Here is a 21,054-nt window from a genome sequence, read left to right on the forward strand (position 1 = left end):
TAAGTCATCACACAAATCATAACACATGCGAAATATGACAGTGAGTGACATTTCGTACTTCCGTGACATCCGGAGTGACTTCCGTACTGTGTGACAAGTCGCACTAGGGAGTTCCTGCAGCAATTTTTTTTAAAGCGCTGCTTTTAGCCTCTAGTAGCCTGAGATGTATCGTGCCTGCGTGCGAGACCTTTGCTTGCACAAATATGTGGGCCGATCTCTAGGGCAGTGCAATGAAGTGGGCAGCACGCAGTGTGCTGCTTCTCCAAGGAGCGTTACATAATGTGATCAGACGACATCATCACTTGACCAAGACGTCATTCCATGTCGCCACGTTTGACGTGATTGCGCCATCCGTTTACTTCACCCGGCGATATCGTGACGGGAGAGTGCGGTTATCGCGTAACGCAACGTTTGACGTGATATCATCGTGCGACGTTTACGGTGATTTGAGGTCATGTGAAACGTGGTGCCTCCACGTGGTCACACGGGTTTGGTACCAATGGGTGTCACCATCGAATTTTTCGCATCGTGGCCCGTAGAATGATTTCGCAGTTATGAAGAATAGCGCTTCAGCAGTTGTAGTGGCGCTTTTCCACTGCTTCGCTGGACATCCACATTGGTACGGCCGGGATGGCTAGTGATTTTTAAAATTTTTGCTTCTATTTAGTTCTGGCAAATCTGCTTTTTTTAGAATGACACTTGCAGTGCTGTTCCTCCTTTTCAAGTGAACGAATGAGAGAGAAGGAAAGCACCTTCTCAGGAAGTATTTTTATTGCGGTGACTAAATAACAACGTGAACCAACTGCCTCTTATTTTGATTGCTCGCTTTAGGTCACAAGTTCCAATTGCGAAATTCAAAGCGAGTGTTAGTGAAGTCGAGCTCGCTTAGCAGAAATTGTTAATTTAGCGCAGTTTTTCGCGATATCCGTCACCATAATCTGCGCGACAGTTTAAACAAAGTATGGATCCAGTAGTTTGTGATTTACTTAGCTGTACTGTCAATGCCTCTTCTACTAAACATCGGAGGTGGACAGATAGAATGCGACACTAATTATGACATTTTCGCAAAGCTGGTAGGACTTCATTCCTTCTCAGTGGGGTCATGCGGCTTTCGCAAGAGGGTCATGTGCCATGATGCAAATAAAAAAACTCAACTGGCGAAATTTTTAATTGCCCATATGCAAAGTGCGGTGTGTCGTGCAAGTGATGTAACAGGTGGAACTGCACTTGAAGGTCCATGAGACCTGGAAAAAAAAACGCGTGCCTTAACTCACAAATGAAATATCTTATGTGAGGTCCTGCCTTCAAATCTGCCACAACCGAACAGGACATGCCTGTTTTCTAATACTTCTGATGTCCTCATTCTTTCGCTACAGGTATTTCAATACTGCATGCGTTATCTCGTGTGCTTTTTGTTTTTCCATCGTGCTTCATTGAGATATAAACCGAGCATACAATCTTTTCTCTACTTCTCAGGTGATCTGGATGGTGCTGTTGCTGGGTTACACATTGTCCATATGCGCCGCCATCGTCAAGACCCACGCTGTCGGCAGGCGACTCGTCCTTCTGGTCACACCGGCTGTTCTACTCCTAGCCTTCACGTGCCCCGTCACAAGCCCGCTTCTGCAAAACTCAAGCGCACTGGGTGCTTTGACAGCCACCTTGGTTTTGATCTTTGAGGTGGCATGCGTGGTAAGCAAGCGTACACAATATTGAAAGCTGCCAAAAGAAGAGTGGACATCGTGGAGCATAGAACATTGCTATTGTACGGTGATGACTTCCCCAAGTTACTTCGATTCCGTAAAGCAGATCCGCGTGCACTAGATTGGTCATGTAATTTTGCTCCTACAACAATTACGATTCGTGTTCTAGTGTTCCGGTTCTTAAGAAGTGCCAAGCTACGGGTCGAAATGGCGCAACCGCACTCAGATGACAACGTTTCTGTATCACTGGTAAATTTGTCGACTTCTTGTGAGGAGAAAATTCTGAGCTTATGGTGTCCAGCATTTACTCAATTCGTTCAGTCCTATTCAGCTTTATTTTTTTTTCTTTATTGTACCACTGCCATCTGGTTAAGGTCATCAGTGTTGCTCATTGACCATAAAAGAAAAGTGAGGAACCATAGCTTGTCTGTACGAACTCACATGTATCCTATAGCATCTATAGTGTTAATAAGTTCAACTTAGAGCACATCCTCATTGTTCCTATGCTACTTAAGTATCATATTATGTGCTGAAGGACACTTTTTCTAATTGTACTTGAAAGCAAAATAAACTGCATAGCTTGCTGACCCCATATTTCAATGTTATCTTTATGTTCTCCCTGACTTGACAGGTGGAACTGCTGTACGTGAAGCCATTTGGCCCCGCAGCTGCCCTGGTCACTATAATATTACGCCTAGGAACAGCTTTGGCACTGTTCCACTTGAAACCCGGCTCTTCAATGGCTTCTCTACCGCTGCTGCCACATTTTGGATTGGCGGCGCTAGCTGTATTTCTCCTTATCGTGGCCTATTACTTCAAGACGTCACCAAAGAGGTATGGCTTGATATATTGACATCCATACATTGTTAATACTTGTTTATATTTTTCTCCCAGGAACCGCTCTTGAACCGATACCAATTTTAATGTTATCACTCAAGGCAAGACGCACTTGCATTCATAGTAACATTTTCAAAATATTTGTTGGCTATATTTGTTGTCTATGTTGTCACTGGAACTTGCGTGCTCATATGTATGCGCGAAACAAATACTGTTGTTCTTTCTGGAAGGCACGTGGGCACCAGTGATTACGCTGGTACCATCGGCGATCAAGTTATGTATAAATCACCAACGCGTATGACATACTGACCAGACTTTGACAGTCGCGAACCTTGCTCACCGCTATCGCAGTGATTTGAGTGCCACCTATTTTTCTGGGCAAAGGTTCGCCCAGTAACAAGCTAACAGTCTAAGGTTACGTTTTTGATATTGTCTTATTCTACGCCTGCCACGACGTGGTTACAATATTGATATACACATTTACTTACTGCATAGGCATTGATCTATACCTTCACTATCAAACGAGTATACTTTATATCTTTCTGGAAATAAACACCGAGGCTAAAAGCAAATGCTTTGCACTAGAACTGAATTTTTTTGTGGGTTTCACTCTTGTGCGTTCTTTCTTAATATCGTAAATAATTGTAACAATTCAGGGTCTAAAGTAAAAAAAAACATGGTAAATAATTCATTGTATTGTATTGCGTTTGAGGTTGCCGTAAAGCAAATAAAGATGTTCAATAAAAGGGCGTGAATATTTCGCTTAAAATGTAAGAAAAAAAAGACTTTGCCCTTACCGCTGCACTGCTCTTCATAGCGCTTCGCAAAAAGATCACATCTTGTAGTTTACGTCGTTCAATATAACACGTGGCACAATTACCTACCAGATTTGGTAGAAGACAGATTGAAGTTTGCCTTCGTTCATGGTGAGCCGAGCTGAGGCTGTGATGGCTAAATTGTACATTTGTGTTGATGCCTGCCTGCAGCTACAGAAAACAGCAGTTCAGGGCGGGTTGCGACGCGTTCCACATGCTGCCACCATCCCTGAACAGCTGGTTCGTGCAGCTGCTCACACGCAGCGAAACAATTTACCGTTTGCGCTATCGCAGCAATAGGTTGCATTCCCATAAACGAAGAGAACATTGTATTTCTGTCTAATAAACCAAGAAAAATAACTGTTCCAGGTTTTACATTCGAAGACATTGGCTCTACAATGCAATCTTCTCACGAAATTCGCGTAAAAACACTTGAATGATAAGTGGGCGATCCTTTTGAAGATTTCAAGAAAAATACGTTGGCCCTTTCCATAAGCATGCATTTGCGAGATTTTGCTTTAGACCAAAAAATAAATTTGTTATGTTTCTGCACATTCTAGATAACACATTTCTATCAATATTTACTGTCTGGCAACAAGCGTGTTTTCTTTTTTGACCTGCTTGTTTTTACACCTTTTAATCTGCACGAAGCTTTTCTTTCTTTGTTTCGCACTATGCTCATACCTTTTATATTTGTATAAACGTAGCCTGTTCATCGAAAATACTTATAAAAGTACTCCTGAAGGAATTTGAGAAAAACCAACATGCAGAAAGAACCAATAGACTTGAAGATTTGATGTGCGGCTTGCGCAAGTGGCTATTCTAATAAGAAAATGTCACACCTCTACTAATTCTCATGGGAACAAAGAGTGGGGTATGAATACAGATACAAGCTTAACAACAGCGCAGAATGCAATTGTAAACAAACATTATAATACACCAAAAGCTCCTGCAAGCAGGCAACATACCTTCAAGAATTCACCCCATAAGTGCAGTCATCCCCTTGGCGGTTTAAATATTGTTCAAAAGATTTCTGTGTTAATATTGGCCTAGAAGAAAGCATGGTATCGTTAGGTAGAGGCAATATAGTGGATTGACACAGCTTTCAGTTTTAGAACTATCCATCAGAGTTTCGAGTCTTCTTCTTTTTCCACCTTGGTTATTCGGATTGTAGAAGGCCAAATTCATATTGCCTTATGTAGGTCCTCAGTGAACCTAAAACAATTACGGGGTGATTATATTCGCATTACTGCACTGTTTTAAGAAACACGGTAACCTAACACGTTAAAAGGATCATCGGAGAGATTGCTCGAGAAGACGGCTGAAACGAGAAATGGAAATCCGCTATAGTGTCTTTCCTTGGCATCGGGTGATCAAAATGGTGCAGGAGTGACGGCTTTGATGTGAATGTAGGCGGGGGGTTTGTATATTTAGCGTTGCTCATAAAGGGACCCTGAAGCGCTTTTGACGATTTTCTACAAACGTACTGAGTCGTTAGAGTAGGTCCTTCTGATCATTAATTGACACATCTAAGTGCTCTGCGTAAAGCGTGTAATTTATTATAAGCTTTTAAAAATGCACATCGCTGCCGATCGTAGCGCACTGCTCGGCGGGATTTGAAGCCGCCCCTACCCATATGACCGAAATCACCCATATGAGGTCAGTGGGGCGAGCTATCCGATTGGCTGACGAGGGCGCGTGATCGATAATTTTTCCAACTTCATGGTAAACAAATGATCTTCGTAATAGTTTGAATGTTAGTTAATTTGTTTTTATAAAAAGAAAGTAGCATAAAGAGAATGCACAAGAACAATTTTTCAGTACACTTAAGCACTTCCGGCACACAGCAAGTGTCGTCTGCTTGTGTTACAACCTACTCCATTTTGACGAGGGCTCCGCGGTCAGAGTTGGTCTGAGTTATTTCGCGAGCACTATGATTCGACTTGGTTGCCTTGTGGACTGCAAACGTAGCGACTGGCAATATGTCAAGCTGCGACATCGTGTCCCTCTGGAAGGCAGCGTACGAGCGAACTGGCTGCTGCGCATCGGACTGCCGCTATCCGATCGGCGCAAGGATTTCCGCGTTTGTGGCCGTCACTTTACACCGGAAGATTACTAACGCAATAGCGTTTCGCGAGTCCCGTATTAGGGCAAACGTAAGCGCGAGGGGACAGGGTCTGGCCGCTTGACTGTGCCGTAACGGGACGAGCCGAGATGAGCAGAAGGGCAAATGTGAATGGTCTGCACGGTGCAGCCACCTGGTGGCATAGAGCTCAACCATACACAGTAGCAGCAACGAAGCGTATTCTTCTTTGCTGTTGGTGCGTATTTTTCGCAGGAGTGTAATCATCAAGATGTTGTTTTTATAAATGTTTAAAATGTTTTACACTTGGTTAGAGCAATGTTAGCGCTTTGTTTGGCTGGTTAAGCGCTGTGCCAACAAGTGTCGGGACCGTGCAGACCGATCAGGCCACTCACGTACGTCTACATCAAAGTTCCTTAATCAGTTTGAGTTTATGCCTCCAGTCATTTGCCGAAATGACCAGCTTGCCTGTGGTTAACAGAATACCAGACACGTTCGGCGCTACGACAGAATGCTCGCAACGCACGCTGCTTCGATAGCTCTCGCTTGGGGTCGACAGCCAAGCGGCTAGCGGAGTGGTTTAGCGCGGGCGGGGGCGGGCTCCTAAACCACAGGAAGTGGACGATGTGACGTCGCATCCTGACGCAGGACCAGTGAAGGCGGAGCTTAGCCCCGCTCGCTCGGCGAATGAGTTGAGGAGGAAAAGCATGGCTGGGGAGGAGGGTAACTTCTAATCGCTTGTAGCTCCATTAATACGTAACGCTTCACTTAAATTGTGGTGCGAATGTTCTACTTAAACTGTACCTTACGCGTCTCAAAATTTGTCCGAACCGATTCAGGGGCCCTTTAAGGCAGATCAATTAGTAGTACTTAGGCTTGTGGCTGAATAGCTAAATGACTTGTGTTCGTGATAAAGAAAGATTTTCCACTTAAAAATTAAAATAGCGAGTTTTACGCGCTAAAACTACTTTCTGATCATGATGCACGCCGTAGTGGGGCACGCGGGAAATTCGGACCACCTGGGGTTCTTTAACGCGCACCTAAATCTAAGTACACCGGTGTTCTCGCATTTCGCCCCGGCGGAATTCAGCCGCCCTGGCGGAGATACGATCCTGCGACCTCGTGCTTAGCACGCCAACACCATTGCCACTAAGCAACCATGACGGCTTAACTACCTTCTACTTTTATATGCTTTTGGGTTTCTTTGCCTCCTAATAATTCTCGACCAAATCGTCATTAAAACTGCAGGGAAGAGAACCAGTGTTCCAATACAGTGATTCAACGACCTCTTGGCCTTGCCACAAGAACATCGCTTCCACAGGCCACTGAAACATTGGTCATGGAACAGACGTTAAACGTATTGCGGCGTGACCAGAAAAAGAATCCCAGCTCGACCAAGAAAGGATATTTCCAAGATCAACCAGTCATCTTGCGCAGGTCAACGCGTATTCGACGGCCAGTAGAGAGATTTGATCCTTCGTCATAGAAGACACCAGCGAGATCCGTTATAGTTCACTTGTGAAGAAAAAGGTACTTGCCATGTCTCTTTCACTCTTGTATCATTATAATTTGAAGACCGATGCAATTGATAAATTATAACTGCGTTTGATGCCATCGTATGTCTTTGCAAAGATTGCGACAACTTGCATCTTCAGTTCTTCATAGACAACAGTTCTCAAGCATGCGATTTTAAGAGGAATGAGCACATCCGCATCTTTTACATAAAGAGAATGTGTCTCTGAAGCCAATCAAGCCCGTCGTTGTCTTTTCATGGGAAAGAGCCACATGAAATGCACGCCTAATCAAGCTGGGCAAAATAATAGTACACTCGCAGCTTTTACTCACATGGGGTGGCTTCTAACTTGTGTGTCAGGTACGCAACTTTCACTTAGAAGTCGCACAAATGTCGTCCGTGTGTTTGAACTATGATAGCCGGCTCATAACTTCTACTCCCAATAATATATTCGCTCATTTCTTTCACCCCTGCATCATCGATCTTGTATGCATATAAATATGGTTGTTTTTTATTGGTGACAGGAAGAAAATATCCGGCCGAACTCATATCACGACGTTTGTTGACGTCAGTACAATTTTAATATTGAACCAATGCAGAAACCACCAAAACGCGCCATGTATAACGCGTGTATTGACTGGATGCTCTCTCGCGCGTCCCTGTGGCCACGCTGCGCCATCCAGTGTGGCTGTAGCAAAGTCACCGCCTAAATATGTACTGTGAATATTTATTCAGACTATATGAACCGAATAATATTGACGCGGAGTCGACTTCACCCACCACCAGGGAAATTTAAATAATTTTTCGTCATTGAAGCGGGCCACATACGCATTGGCGCATTGCCAAGCTTGTGGTAAATATGAACATAGGAAGGCAGTACTTACCCCGTGGCCGAAATTGGTCCCAAAGAGGTTCATTAAACATGACAGATGCCCAGTTTTACATACCCAGTCATTGAAGTTGGGTTAACGAGGTTCATTGAAAAGTGGCATAAAACTGGCAAATCACCAGTACTAAAAGTTGTTGTCAAAAGGGTAACTGATGAGTGCCACATATGCAGTGTAGGCCTGACGCATTTTCCCGACGATTAGTTTCGGACCCAATTTCCTCATCAGAGCAGCGCGATGCTCTAACCACCAGTTCATTCATCACCCAGTGGCACAACTTGGCGGAAGAATGGTTAGTGACACGGTTAGTGACCGACCAACCGACAGACCTACGAACACTGGAAAGTGCCTAAAGTACTCTAATAATGCTAATCACATTAAAACTAATTTATTCTTCTTTAACCACATGGGTAACGAGCCATACCATTCAGAAATTCTTTTAAGACTTTAGTGTTGAATACATTCAACTTCAGTGCTTGCAATTTTCTTAAACAAAACGCAAGCGCCGGCGCATAAACGGATGTTAGCACTGTGTGGAAGTGGATAAATTTGAACTAATAACTTTGGTTATTTATCTAAGAAGAAATTTGGAGGTGGAAGACGCTATGTTAGGGAACTGGCGACCAGTTATGGATCAGAAAGATTTGCGCGGATGTCGACCCAGTTTCAATCCAGTGATCTCCCTTACCCTAGTTTCATTAGTGATTGTCTTGAGCTAGCTCATGGGTGAAAGTTAAGCTTTTTCCGCGCTATCTTAACAATGACAAAAGCAAATCTGCATTGTAACAGTATGTGACAAGAATATAATTGTTTACAAATAAAGTAAAATCGTCAAGATTTCCAAAACAGTTTAGGAATTTTGTTCGAGTCAAATACAATACCTAAAAGTTGGTAAAGAAATAAAAGAAGAAAATTTGCATAAGAGAGGAGCGACCCAAGCCAACATGCAAATGCCTTTTCGCTGAAGAAACAGCTTGTCATAAAAATAACAGCGCCAGAGACAGCGACAAACGAACATGAACTATCAACATGCCCAACTATCTACCTTTCATATCGTCATAAAAATTCACAATTGTGTTACTTGGGTAAAATTACAGCAATTAGATAAAACTGAGGATGAACAGTCTACAGAAATCTTCAAGAATAGTGCTATCCCTAGCTTTCAAGACACACACGTGATAAGGAGCACGGATGTGCGGTCCTTGAACTGCTTGAGCCCCACTCCCCAAATTAAAAACGGTATTCTTGTATTAGTATTCCTTGACTGTCCGCTTACCAGAGTGAAAATTGTTTTGCTGTAACTACGCGGCTCTCCTCCTCGCGTTCTTCTCTCATTTGGGTTTTTCTAGTGCTGTTCCACCATAAAGGTATCGTACCAACTAGTTTGCGACCAGAGCCTAATCAGCTCTTTTAATGTCGGCACGTGCCTTGCTTGCATAGTTTAAACTGTGCATCTTCACTCAGCTTGTACAGGGTACCCCACCTATCATGCGCCAATACTTAAACATACGAAAATGCTACATGACTAGACAAAACCAAGGTAAAGTCTACCATGCGTTCGAGATACTCAAAGAACTTTCTTGCATTTCGCCTAATTACGTAATTATTCCTAATAATTTATTCAACTGGTCAAATATTGCAATTAGATGAAAAACGTCAATGAGAAAATAGTAGAGCAAAATGACAAGCTCCTGATACAGTTTTCTGTTGCAGCAAATAGTGTCAAGGTATTACCGACGCCTCAATATAAGCGGAACAATGCTCTGACAGTATTGCTAACGAGCTAACTTTCAACCACTTATGCTTTTTGTGCTGTTGTCCCGCTGTTTTGGATACCATATGTGCGAACCAAGATAGGCGAGAATGTGGCACTGCCAAAGAAAGAGACAAAAGCGGAGTGAATTGGCACAATATATTTGGCGAGTCGCAGTGGTACGGGAACATTCCAGGCAGGGCCATACTTTGTATTTTTATTGGCTGTCTGAGAGCGTATCGTAACACGATTCAGGCTGCATTTAAAACATCGCTTGTACCATTAAGAAACATTAAAGCCACATAACACCTTTTCAAAGACAGTTCAATTTGTTTTCAACAATATCGCGATTACTTCAGTTCAGCATGACAAGTGGAATTATGCTTCACTTCCGGTGGACGTAAATTTTCTTCCTGTTCATTTAAAAATAAAAGAAAGCCTCAGGAATCTCAATGAAGGATGTTTGTCTCCTTGCAAATCACGTTTCAGATAATGTAAAAGCATTGTCGATACCATTTGTGAAAGAAAGGAGGGTGCGTTATAAAAAACTTTTTTATTTTGGATATAAGAAAGCTTGAATGTTCACGCTTTCGCACACACCATGACTTTATTGTTTGAATTCTTAGGAAACGTGCACCTTCTAAAACATAATTTCGAATGGTAGCTATTGCGTGAGTTATGTACGCGCTGCAGATCTTATCGCGAGTTTCTTTTTGAACATTCCCGCTTTAGATTTTCTGGTTCATCGTACAGTGAATACGTTATATTTAGGCTGTATGCTGTGATCCTTAATGCATCTGTTTTTATATGAAATAAGCTCCTCTGGATAGTCTCACGTTCTACAGTTTCTGATACTGGCGTACTCTGTGCAGTGCAGTGTGGCTCAATACTATTTTATTAATGGCGATTTTCGTCCTATAGGTACCACGACGCGGTTGTCCATCGATTATGAGCTTCTCATTGTTAATGGGAGTATAGGGGTGAATATGGTTCTAAAAAACTGGATTCTCAGAGCACCTTTTAACGGAAAAGTGTTATTTTATATCGCGGCTTCAAGGCCCATCCCACCAGCAGCGACTGCCACTTTGTCATGAATTGTCTCACTTCAGCAACTGAGGAGCCGCTGCTGTCCTTGCCCCTACCACTACCCATGTTATGGCATCCAATGGCGCAGCGTGGGCATCGCCGTTGAACTGTGCCCGCAATTCATCTACGCGTTAAGATAAAGCAGTAGCAAACCGCTGAAACAGACATTTGAAAACGAAATGACGCATTGCAGCCTTGATGTGTTTGCCCTTTGCGCAATCACTTCTGATGTGTGCTGTCCACAAAAGCATGAGCTTGGAGACTGCCTTTCTTTCCTCTGAGCACAACAGCTTCCGCGGGCCCATTTCGCTTCTTCACTACTTACTGTTAGTATACCGCTGTACTGTTGAAATGCGTTAGAAACGTTCAAATACCAATTTTCTACCGCACTGAACACACTCAAATTTGGAAGATTGCTGTGTTAAGTTCACGATTTAACGTGCAATTCAAGACACAAGTTCCAAAATTTCGTGTCATAGAGTCTATAGAAACACAACTTCTTTTTGTTTGACTTTTCACCTATTGTGTTTATCACTTGGAACAAAGCAAGCAAGATTCGGAACGTTACCCAGAACTAAGATTTCCAATTAGCACGACAACCAACCACCCACACAAGTATGTAGCACAAAGCGCTAAATGTACTTATTTGGCAGCATTCTTTTCTCTTGCATGTCGCTAGATGTTTCGTTAACATCAGCAGAATATTTTTTCTTAGCGAAAACTACACCCACTATATTTCTAAGTTGTTTTCCTATTTTTTTTTTCAAGAAATAAACATCAAGTGATCGACCGATGTTGTGGCGATGGAATAGTTGAAATCAAACTTTGACCATGGCAGTGCTTATAGACAAACTCCAATCCCCAAAGTTTGTTGGGTGCATCGCACACTTTCGGGGCAGCTATTCAGCTCCAAGGGCCTCCTTGAGGGCTGGCAGCACGTGCGTCTCCGGCAGCTTGGCGAACACGGGCACGAAGCTGTGGTCGGCAGCCTGCATCATTTCGAAGTAGGGCACTCCGCTCACTTGAGTGTTTTGCGGGCTCGTGGCTATGCTCGAGAACGAAGGATACGCTCGCATAGTAACCCCGACGCTCCACACTGGCTGTGGCGAGGAGGAACTACCGCCGACGTTGCCACTTCCGTCTCCACCAATGAGCTGCTGGCTGAGCTTGCCGTTGAAAGAGACGCCGGAAAACGCCACAGACACTCGGCCGCGATCTTCAGGAGTTGTAACGTTGTTGCCCGCGCAGTGGTAGTGGTAAATGCCTCTCATAGTCCCATCCTAAAGAGAAGAATGAAACACAAAGACTTTAATTAGCCTTATAAGCAAATTCGAGGGCTGGAGGTGATTGGTGATTGGATTTTCTTTGCGAATCGACGCAGGCTATTTAATATGCTCAGGTTTATTGGCGAATACCTGTTTTTGACCACGGGAGTATTATGTTGATTTACAACCTTTCTGTTGTGTTTTTTTTTATTGGTGTGGTCAGAGTGTATCGGTCGACAACCGAGAGTAAACGAAGCATTTTCTAGCAAAATGTGGCCTCTTTCTCAATGAAATTTCACAAGTTTGGAATACATCGCAATGAATCCGCTGAAGCTGAAAAATTATGAACAATAAAACAATCATTCACGCGTGGGGAGCAAATAAGTACAAAGAAAGACAAAGGAAACTAATGTATTTTTATCAAAGAAAAGGTTGCATATACAAAATATTATTGTTCTTGGTATCGCGACTGAGTCGCAATCAATCGTTTTCGCATGGCAATCTTTCTACCTAATGGGCGAACCAGGAGGTAACTACAAATTAGGCTTAGAGTCTCTTTATCAATCCCTGTCTTGAGGAGAACAGTGAATAAGCAATAAGTTAAGCATGGATCTACAATGTGGGCGAACTTATGTAACACATAAAATGCTCTCCTATTTCAAAAGAACACGCTACAAAATAAGACTCATGCGAGTATCTCACTTAGAAAGTATCCCAACTGAACCAAACCCATTCCGTTCTGAAGGGGTACAAAATAAGGTCGAGTTACATTAAATTTGAAGCTAACATGGAGCGGGAAGACACGAGGGTGGTGTGTAACTATCAGCACGATTATATTCCCTAGAGTGCAATAACGCAGCACCTTGTGTTAAAATATCCGTAATTTCGGAAACAGCACCAAGATAGCTGCGCAAACCACGCCTCCAAATGAAGCTTACGCTCTTTGATGGCACAATATTTACGGACAAGCATAATCAACAACTGAAGAAGTTGTAAAAAGACTGCTAACTTTTTTTCTAGAGCATGGTATGCGTTTAGGATGGAAGCTTGAAGACAATCGAATTTGAAGACAACTTTATTTAATTCATTTTCTTAGCGCACTTCTACTTCGAAATAGCCCTAATACACTTTGCCCCTGAAATCGCTAATTTCGCGTTCAGAGGTGGGAGTCTTTAAACAAAGATAAAAATCTGTGGTAACGTTGCCTATTTGCATGTCGCAACATTGCCGAAGCCGTACACGCCCTAATAGAGTTATTTTACGCTCCTCAGAGGGACTGGACTCTTATTTTTCCATTATTATGAAAAAACCATCAGCTCGTTTGCTTCGTCTTGTTGGACACACTTATTCATCTTCCTTTCAAAGGACACCATCGAAAGTGAACCAAACCTTAACACATAATATGTAAAGCTTTGTGCCTCAGCAAGATTGGTGATTACAGCTTGACCAGGTACTCATTCTGTGTCTACGACTCCCTTTAAGCTCCGCTGCACTATAAATCACATGTGTTCCGCGGTTTGAATTTGTTTTAAAACCTGCCAACAGTAAGAAAACGTTACGCTGCCATGATGATAATAGGGAGTTATAGTTACGCGTCCTCAACAGCACGGGTACACAGCGCGAGATCGTGCACACATAGTGAAGCACGCTCCCACGTAGCAGCAGTAACTGTTAGCCGGACGCAAATGTTCAGAGGTGGATTGCTCGTTGGCTTGCGCGGAATTCTGTCGCGTGTGGCTGCGCGCCATCATACGTGAGCACCAGGAGCTGCCGCAGCCAATCCACACGCCTTCTTTCGTTCGAAGCCATTTTGGCCAAGCGTCTTGGAAAATCCGCTGTCGTTGGCACGCCTGAACACATTAGAACGTCACGAAGAGTTTCCAGCGGCCCCAGTGGACGCTACTTAGCGCCTGCAAAGCTGCGGGGGGAGGGGGGGGGAGGAAGGACAAGAAGTCGTGCTTGCTCCTGCGTACTGCGCATGCGCACTACTACCTCGGAGGTTTTCTGCGTACGCAGAGCGGTTGTGGACGCCCAAATGCCTATTGGCAATGACAACCCGGATTGATGAACTAAAAATAATACTGGTGGAGCTGGGAGACAAGTTATTTCTTTTTCTGCGCTACGGTGCGGGTGACAATGGAAATGAGGAAGTGGCAGATGACGTAATTTTCTACGAAGCCGTTGACAACGACGACGATGTACCAAAAGGGACGCATACAGCAAACCCGTTTCAAGCTTTTTAACTTCTTTTCGCTTTAATACGCGCACTTAAAAAAAAAAAAACCTACTGCCTTTGCGATATATCTTGTTCGAAGAATAATCCTCATCTGCATGGACGTTCGCTACTTTCCTGTCAAGCATGTTATGCCACGCTATTTATGCTTTGTCACGTTGTTTGTGATCTGGAAGTACTAGGCGTGCAGCCTTAAATAAAAGATTGGCCTTGAAGCCCGATTACATTTAATTTTGGAGGACACGCTGACCTCGAAAGAGTGCAAGTAATTCAAAGAGCGCAGTTGCGCTCGCAGTAATAAAATATTCTCTGTTATTTGTCACGCATGTACTAATGGAACGTTGTTTGACTGCACAATAGCTTATTTTCTCATTGTGTAAATTGAAAAAAAGAAGGCTAATGACGTACGCCGACTAATGTTAAGACCACCCTTTTAATAAAATGCATTCAAATAATGGAATATTAGCACAGTGAGGCCTTGCTACAGCTTCGACATTTGAGCCTTCTGCTAGAAACGACTCCTGTGTCCACCAAATGAAAACAAGTCTCTGAAAGCTGGGTAACTGAGTTTCACAACAAAAGATAAGCCGGCAACTCTGCTGAAAAGTCAAGCAACATGTAGTCATTTAGTATGCGGGCTTTTATTTTTCTGCTCCATGCTCGTGAGGATTCAGCAGAAATGATCAAGCAGGTAAGATTGTGGGAGAACTGCAATAAAAATATTGATTTAATTGTGTACGCAAACACCTACAAGAGAAAGTTGTGATGCGCCGTTTTTACATCTTACGTATTGCATAACGGACAAAGACGACGAAAATAAACGAAGTGTAGCATATTACGCTAACTTGCAACAGTGATACCACAAAATTTGCTACCGCTTTCATGCACTGCAACGCAAGTACTGCGCATACGTCAAGATGTGTTGCTTGCCATGCGCGCGTCCTTCGCAAGAATGCAAATTTTTGAGCTGACATTGATTTTTATGGAGCACTGATGAATCTGTCCCCTAAGTTAGAAATATTGTGAGTTTCTATATTCAGTCACGTCCATTCATTATGAGGTTTTGCATATTCTCTATCCCTCATTTTCTTAAAGCTCTATGTGATCCAGTGTAAATTTATATGCTCTTTTTAACTGTACAGGGCGAAATAGATCAGACCAGTTAGACACATAGTGCGGGTGCAATCATAGTCGGCATGACGGCCATTTGAACTGCTCACCGTGCCAACTCCTATGACGAATGGGAAGTGCCGTGCGTCATCCCTACACACGGCTTCCTGCGCAGTCACGTTGACGTCGGTAAGAAGCAGAGGCGATAGGGTGCCGTTGTACAGGGTGTACTCGGAAGAAGAAACACCGGGCACAGGAATGCTCTCGGGTAGGGTGGTTCCCATCCTAGCCACGGCATTTTGCAGCAGACTCCGGGCCTCCTGCAGCTGACTTTCCGCACACAGATCTGGGCGCTGGGTGCTCAGCGGCTGTTGAGTATGCGCTGGATCTGCAGTGTCGCATAAACGTCTTGAGCATAGGTGTGAAGCCGATATAATTTAGCGATTCACTTCTCTCGATTGTATTCTTTTTTTTCATTCAGCGTTCCCGAACGGGCGATCCTGTAGTGATAGGATAGGCGGCGCACTGCTCAGACCACTGAGAAAGTACGGCATTAAAAAAAAAAGGAAACTAAATAGAATTGTTACCTTATACCAGCCTAATTTGCGAGATGCTATTTGCGGGATGCTAAACCTTGCTAAACTGCAATGTTTAAGTGAATCAATGGCAAGAAGCCCATCGTGTACAGATCTTTGAGCAAGCTTTTCAGCAAGCAAGCGTTTGACGAAAAGACTCCCAGGACAAATTTGTCAGGCGCAGTGGACGCTACTAAGCACATGCAAAGCTGCGGGGGGGGGGGGGGGGGGGGGGGGCAGGACAAGAAGTCGTGCTTGCTCCTTCGTGCTGTGCAGGGACAACTTGAAATACAAAATTAAACCTCGCGAATACAAACCATCGCTCGTGACTTCAATTTCCTATGCACGTGCTCATCGTGGCGACAGCTGCGTTCTTTGGGTGTAACTTTGTTCGCATCTGCTCAAATCTAGATGCATTACCATAAACAAAAGCCAACAAACAAATATGCAAATGTCTGCGCTGCCCAAGCTAACAAGCGCTGATTACCACATATCTTGAATCGCATCGATAATCGCAGTACCTGATGTGCGATTAACGCTGCGGGATATATTTCGGGATATGTTACACTTTCAAATGCAAAGCACCTCTTTGAGCCTCTGGAATCGTTTGCGCCATTGTATCAGCCTGCATAACATTCAGCAATGAGTGCATATGTCAGCTAATGGAGCGATAATAAAAATAATTAAAATAGCCATTTAATATATATACTACCTCAAATTGTTCTGGAAGCAGTAGCAGCTACTAGCAGTAACACCAATACTTTCCGCGACTTGAACCTGCCATATTCCTTTATTCCTAATTGATTTCGATGGCTACAGGACTGTACTAATGTTGGCAGTAATGAGAAGGATGTAAATATATAATTCAAGAGTTATAAATTCGCTTTAGTTCTTCTGGATGTCTATTGGAAGATAGAAAAAGGTTTGAATGGCAACTTCTCTTTGACTACGTTGAAAAGATCCATTTCATTGACAAAACCAGCAATATTCTAATTGGATCGTGCAACACAAGAGCGAAAATCGCAAGGAACGCGCAAAATGCTGAAGTTGCGGATAACGGAAATAAATTCAACTAAATAATAGGCGCAATTCATGGTGCGAAAGCAATCAACGGTTCTTAAAAGCTTTAGTTGCTGAGTTCGTTGTTCGTTGCTTGTGCTTGTAATAACTAGGCTTATGCTTTCGTGATCCTTGGTTGAAGTGCATCAAAACACAAATGATTTACAATATTTCATGATGTTCGAGGCACAATGTAATTTGTCGCTTCCGTTTCGCATACTGGTGACAGTGGCAACCACATATTTCATGCACTAATAAAAAATTTGAGCACTTTATTAGAATGTGTTTTCTGCCTATGAACTGAGACACTCTACTGCCACATGTGTGCGTTATACACGTGAGACACTCATGACAGCCACTCTTTCACGATACGGAAAAGATCCTGACAGCAACAATGACAACGGGCAAGGCAGCTGACAAAATCAATATCTAATTGATTGCATAATAAGGCCCTTCATCTCAGCAACGCACTCAGAGAGTTTAGGCTTTGAAGATCCACGCCTCTATCCCGAGCTCGTAAAAACTAGCGGCAACAATGTTTTAGGTGACAGTGTCCCAGGCCATGTTTTCGGCAATCGGCGTGCCTTTCTTCAGGGACCGAATTCATGGAGCATTTTTTCAGCAGTAATGTTTGAAATTGGCCATCTGTTTTTGCCAATTATATGTACGACATTACGAATGACTTTCCTCTGCTATTACGAACAGTTATATCATAAAATTTTTGTGACTATGAGCCCTGCATATGAGGGCCATGATTATTTATAGCGGGCTTGGCGGAAACAAATTAGCATTCACAGTCAGCGCTTTTAAGAAGTGGCTATACTATTCGCCTTGTTCCCTAAACAAGAATACAGGGAGAGATAATGACCTCGAGTGAAGCATCTGGCAAGCCAGCTAAACCACGGAACAACCTACGGGGCTTCACCACTGAGAACTATCTTTTTTTTTTTCAGTGTACCGTTCCTCATAACAAATAGCTCTTATTTCTCTGTGCCGGTAGTCTGTGCTGAAGCACTCTTTTAATATGTACTGTTTGTCATGCTGTCCGAGTTATGATGTTTTTTTTTTCTCTCCTCAGAACGCATTCGTTGTTTTGAACAAGACAAGACCCCAGTAACAATATATTCATTCATGCCAATCACGAACGCCACACCTCGAACACAAGGAAGTCCTCCAACATATTACGACGCAAATTTTACGGTTGTTTTCGCATGCATGAGAAAAGAAAACCTTATTCTGAAGTTATCATAAAGCAAATTCTGTTTCACCACTTGCTTACCGCAAACGCTTTATGCTCTCGTATTGCAAACATCGTAAGCTGACCTGGCAATTGCTCATTCATGCTCTATCATTCAAGAGGTAAACACTGTGATGCGAATCGATGAAAATGGCTTCACGCAAGCAGACATGACTCTTCTGCGTTTAATGCGTCTGCTTAAGCACCCTCATCATGGTCAGAATAGACAGGAAGGGCTCACACATGCAAATGACTGAAGTAAGTAAACAATGTGCACCCGCAATTCAATCACGTGTGCTTTTTCTGATCACTTCATGTCCGTGAAATGCCGTTTAGCATTTTTCACAGGTAGCTGTCAATGCTGAGTTGTGTTTCCCGTTTGCACTTTTCTGTAAGCTAACATTGGGCAACAAGCACGCATTTCTTTATGTCGCCGCAACATGCTTTGCTGCCGATGCGAGGCAATAGTTTGTATGGAATATAAAGTCCAGCAAGCGCAAACAACCTGAGAGGCATAATATACTTGATATTCGCATGAGTTTTCCACAAACAATTGTGAGGACATAAAGTTAAATCATTATTACGTGTCAATGTCGCTTTGTTTCGCGAATTTAAAATTTGAACTCCACACGCAATGAAACTGCACTTCTTTAGCAACTTTAAGGTCTGTTAGAAGAAAGATGGTTCGCACAAGTCCACAATTTTTCACTCTGCTTGCAGCACAAAAGAAGGACACAGTACAAAGAAGCAACTGACGAAGAGCACTTGTCTTTTGCTGGTGTTCCCACTGTGTCCAGTTTCGCGCTGCCACCCATGTATCGTACAAAGTACCTACCCTCTGCTATATTCTCGCGTAAAAGCTATGATAAGCTCGCGCGGAATATGCAAAGTATTATGCAACGCGCCCTTTCATTTTTTCTTGTGTATGACCTTTGTAATTCGGTAGTAGCACACCACGTCTACGTTAACGCCCGTATCGTGTGCTCTTTACGATGGGTGGTAACACCAGAAAACAATCGATATCAAAGAATCCTTCCTTAAGATGGCCCTTCAGCGAAAGAAAAAGCCATACGCACAAAAGAACACAAAAAAGAATCATGCTGTGTTGCTAGCACACGAAGTACTTACAAACTAGAAGAAACATATACGGGCAGGGTGCCGGGTGTCAACATTGATTTTTTTTCAGCATTTTATAACTTAGCTACACCGAAGGATGCGCTTCGATTTCCTCCGAATCACTACACTTGTCAACACTTTGTCAACACTAGGAAAAATAAGAATGCTAAATAAGTAGATCCCTGCGCGCAACCTCAAGCAGACTGCTCTAGGCATGAATTTACTTATTTTCTCTGACGCACAAGCTAAGCCAGCAACATAATCTCCTTAAGCACATTCATTAAATTAAGGTTATATGTTAGAAAACTAGCCACGAATATTTGCATACTCCGTTTTCCACCGCGTAGGCCTAATGACACTAACCAACGGTCACCAAGAATAACACATGGGTGACCTCAAAGATTGACCACTACTTTCAATGGTCATCACTGGTCTTTGCCAGGCGAACGGGTGTGCAAAGTTAACTTACAAATGTCAAAATGCTCACCTAGTGTTGTCGCAAGCAGTGCTAGCAACAGTCCCAGAAGCGGCGACCGCATGCCTTCGGTGATTCCTCCGCACAACACCGCGACGATGGGATCCACGCGCAATCTGGCCTTCTTCCGCTGTCACCGGCCTGGAGCTGCTTCGCTTTCGCTGTTCGCACGAGGGGCCGTGAAGGGGCATCTCCTATTTCAGCCATCGTCCTTGATATCTTTCGCTCATAGTCGCGCCGCCTCGGCCGGAGAGGCTGTCTGGGTGCGGTGGGTCTGACGCGACACTGCGCATAAGCGATAACGATGTAGAGAGAGCCGAGTTTGAACCAAGCGCGCGAGCGAGCACGAACTTAGAAACACCTACGGCGCGGAGTTCTTGCGTCAGCAACGGCGTCGGTTCATCTAAGTGAAGAGCACGCACTGTTTGTTCGTGCCTGGCAACATGTTTACGAACATACGGAACGCAACAAACATGTTGCATGCCGTCAATTGTCACCACCATTTGGGCATGAAGTCCCATAGTTGCTGCGCATTCCTCCGAGATCGCTGTTTGTATATTTGTCACGCATGGAAAACAAACTTCGGCCTTTCGTAATGACCTCATTTGCCACCACTTCAAACCGCTGTTTCTTGCGAATGTATGCTGCTATGTCATGCAACATCCGTGCTCCATTCGTTGTACTTCATTCTATAGCACCTGCTCAGCACAATATTTTATCCAGCATGATTACTGTACTGCGTTCACTGCTAAAATTATCCGCCAGAGCCCATCTTGCAATGAGTGCCGACGTGAATGCGATTAGCATTCAAATAATGGTGCGACACATCGAATTCCTGAAAAATCTTCATTTATTCCTAGTTCATTCTGAAATTAACATTGTTTCGGCTATATGCGACATACACTGTCTCCAGGATCAGCCCATTTTTTGCGCACTTGCTCGCCCGGGACGGCGATGACCAGTATATGACGACGATGCAGTAATGACCAAGGAATGACAAAACAGGAGTGTCGTCAATGGAAATTCCAATGGCAGAGTGACGATAATGTCATGACGACAATGGGATGACCATTCTGCAATGGTGATGATGGTTTCAAGATGACAGCTTGACGACGGCAGCTAGAGGACAATGAGATGATGAAGTATTTAAGACGATCTTGTCTTCAGGACAACTGTATGACGAAGCCGGAAGGACTGCGAGGAAATGACTTCTATGACATCACATCCACGAACGCATATTTCGTGCCTAGAGTCCAAGCTAGTAGACAACTTTGACTACTGGGTTAGCGAAGATAGATAGATAGATA

At 43.5% G+C, this 21,054-nt stretch overlaps 2 protein-coding genes across 5 annotated transcripts in view; one reads left to right on the forward strand and one right to left on the reverse strand.

The window, feature by feature from the left end:
- The window catches only part of LOC135917054 (uncharacterized), a 68,176-nt gene that overhangs the window by 1,172 nt on the left and 45,950 nt on the right, over window positions 1-21,054 (forward strand). For 2 of the 4 annotated variants that reach the window (XM_065450546.1, XM_065450544.1), the window contains exons 3-5: window positions 1,477-1,692; window positions 2,335-2,537; window positions 6,687-6,989. In XM_065450546.1, coding sequence (XP_065306618.1) covers window positions 1,477-1,692; window positions 2,335-2,537; window positions 6,687-6,924 — 657 coding nt within the window. In that variant the 3' untranslated portion in view covers window positions 6,925-6,989. Of the gene's footprint in view, window positions 1-1,476; window positions 1,693-2,334; window positions 2,538-6,686; window positions 6,990-17,997; window positions 18,121-21,054 lie in introns of those variants that run through there. The other 2 variants (XM_065450545.1, XM_070527988.1) reach the window with 2 other exon arrangements.
- Window positions 9,791-19,918, reverse strand: LOC135917055 (uncharacterized). The gene is made up of 3 exons (XM_065450547.2): window positions 19,760-19,918; window positions 15,396-15,673; window positions 9,791-11,957 (listed from the first exon to the last, which is right to left on the reverse strand). The coding sequence occupies exons 1-3, from the start codon at window positions 19,809-19,811 to the stop codon at window positions 11,577-11,579; spliced, it is 711 nt and encodes a 236-aa protein (XP_065306619.1). The 5' UTR covers window positions 19,812-19,918; the 3' UTR covers window positions 9,791-11,576.

The sequence above is a fragment of the Dermacentor albipictus genome, chromosome 10 (assembly GCF_038994185.2).
Source record: "Dermacentor albipictus isolate Rhodes 1998 colony chromosome 10, USDA_Dalb.pri_finalv2, whole genome shotgun sequence".
NCBI lineage: Eukaryota > Metazoa > Arthropoda > Arachnida > Ixodida > Ixodidae > Dermacentor > Dermacentor albipictus.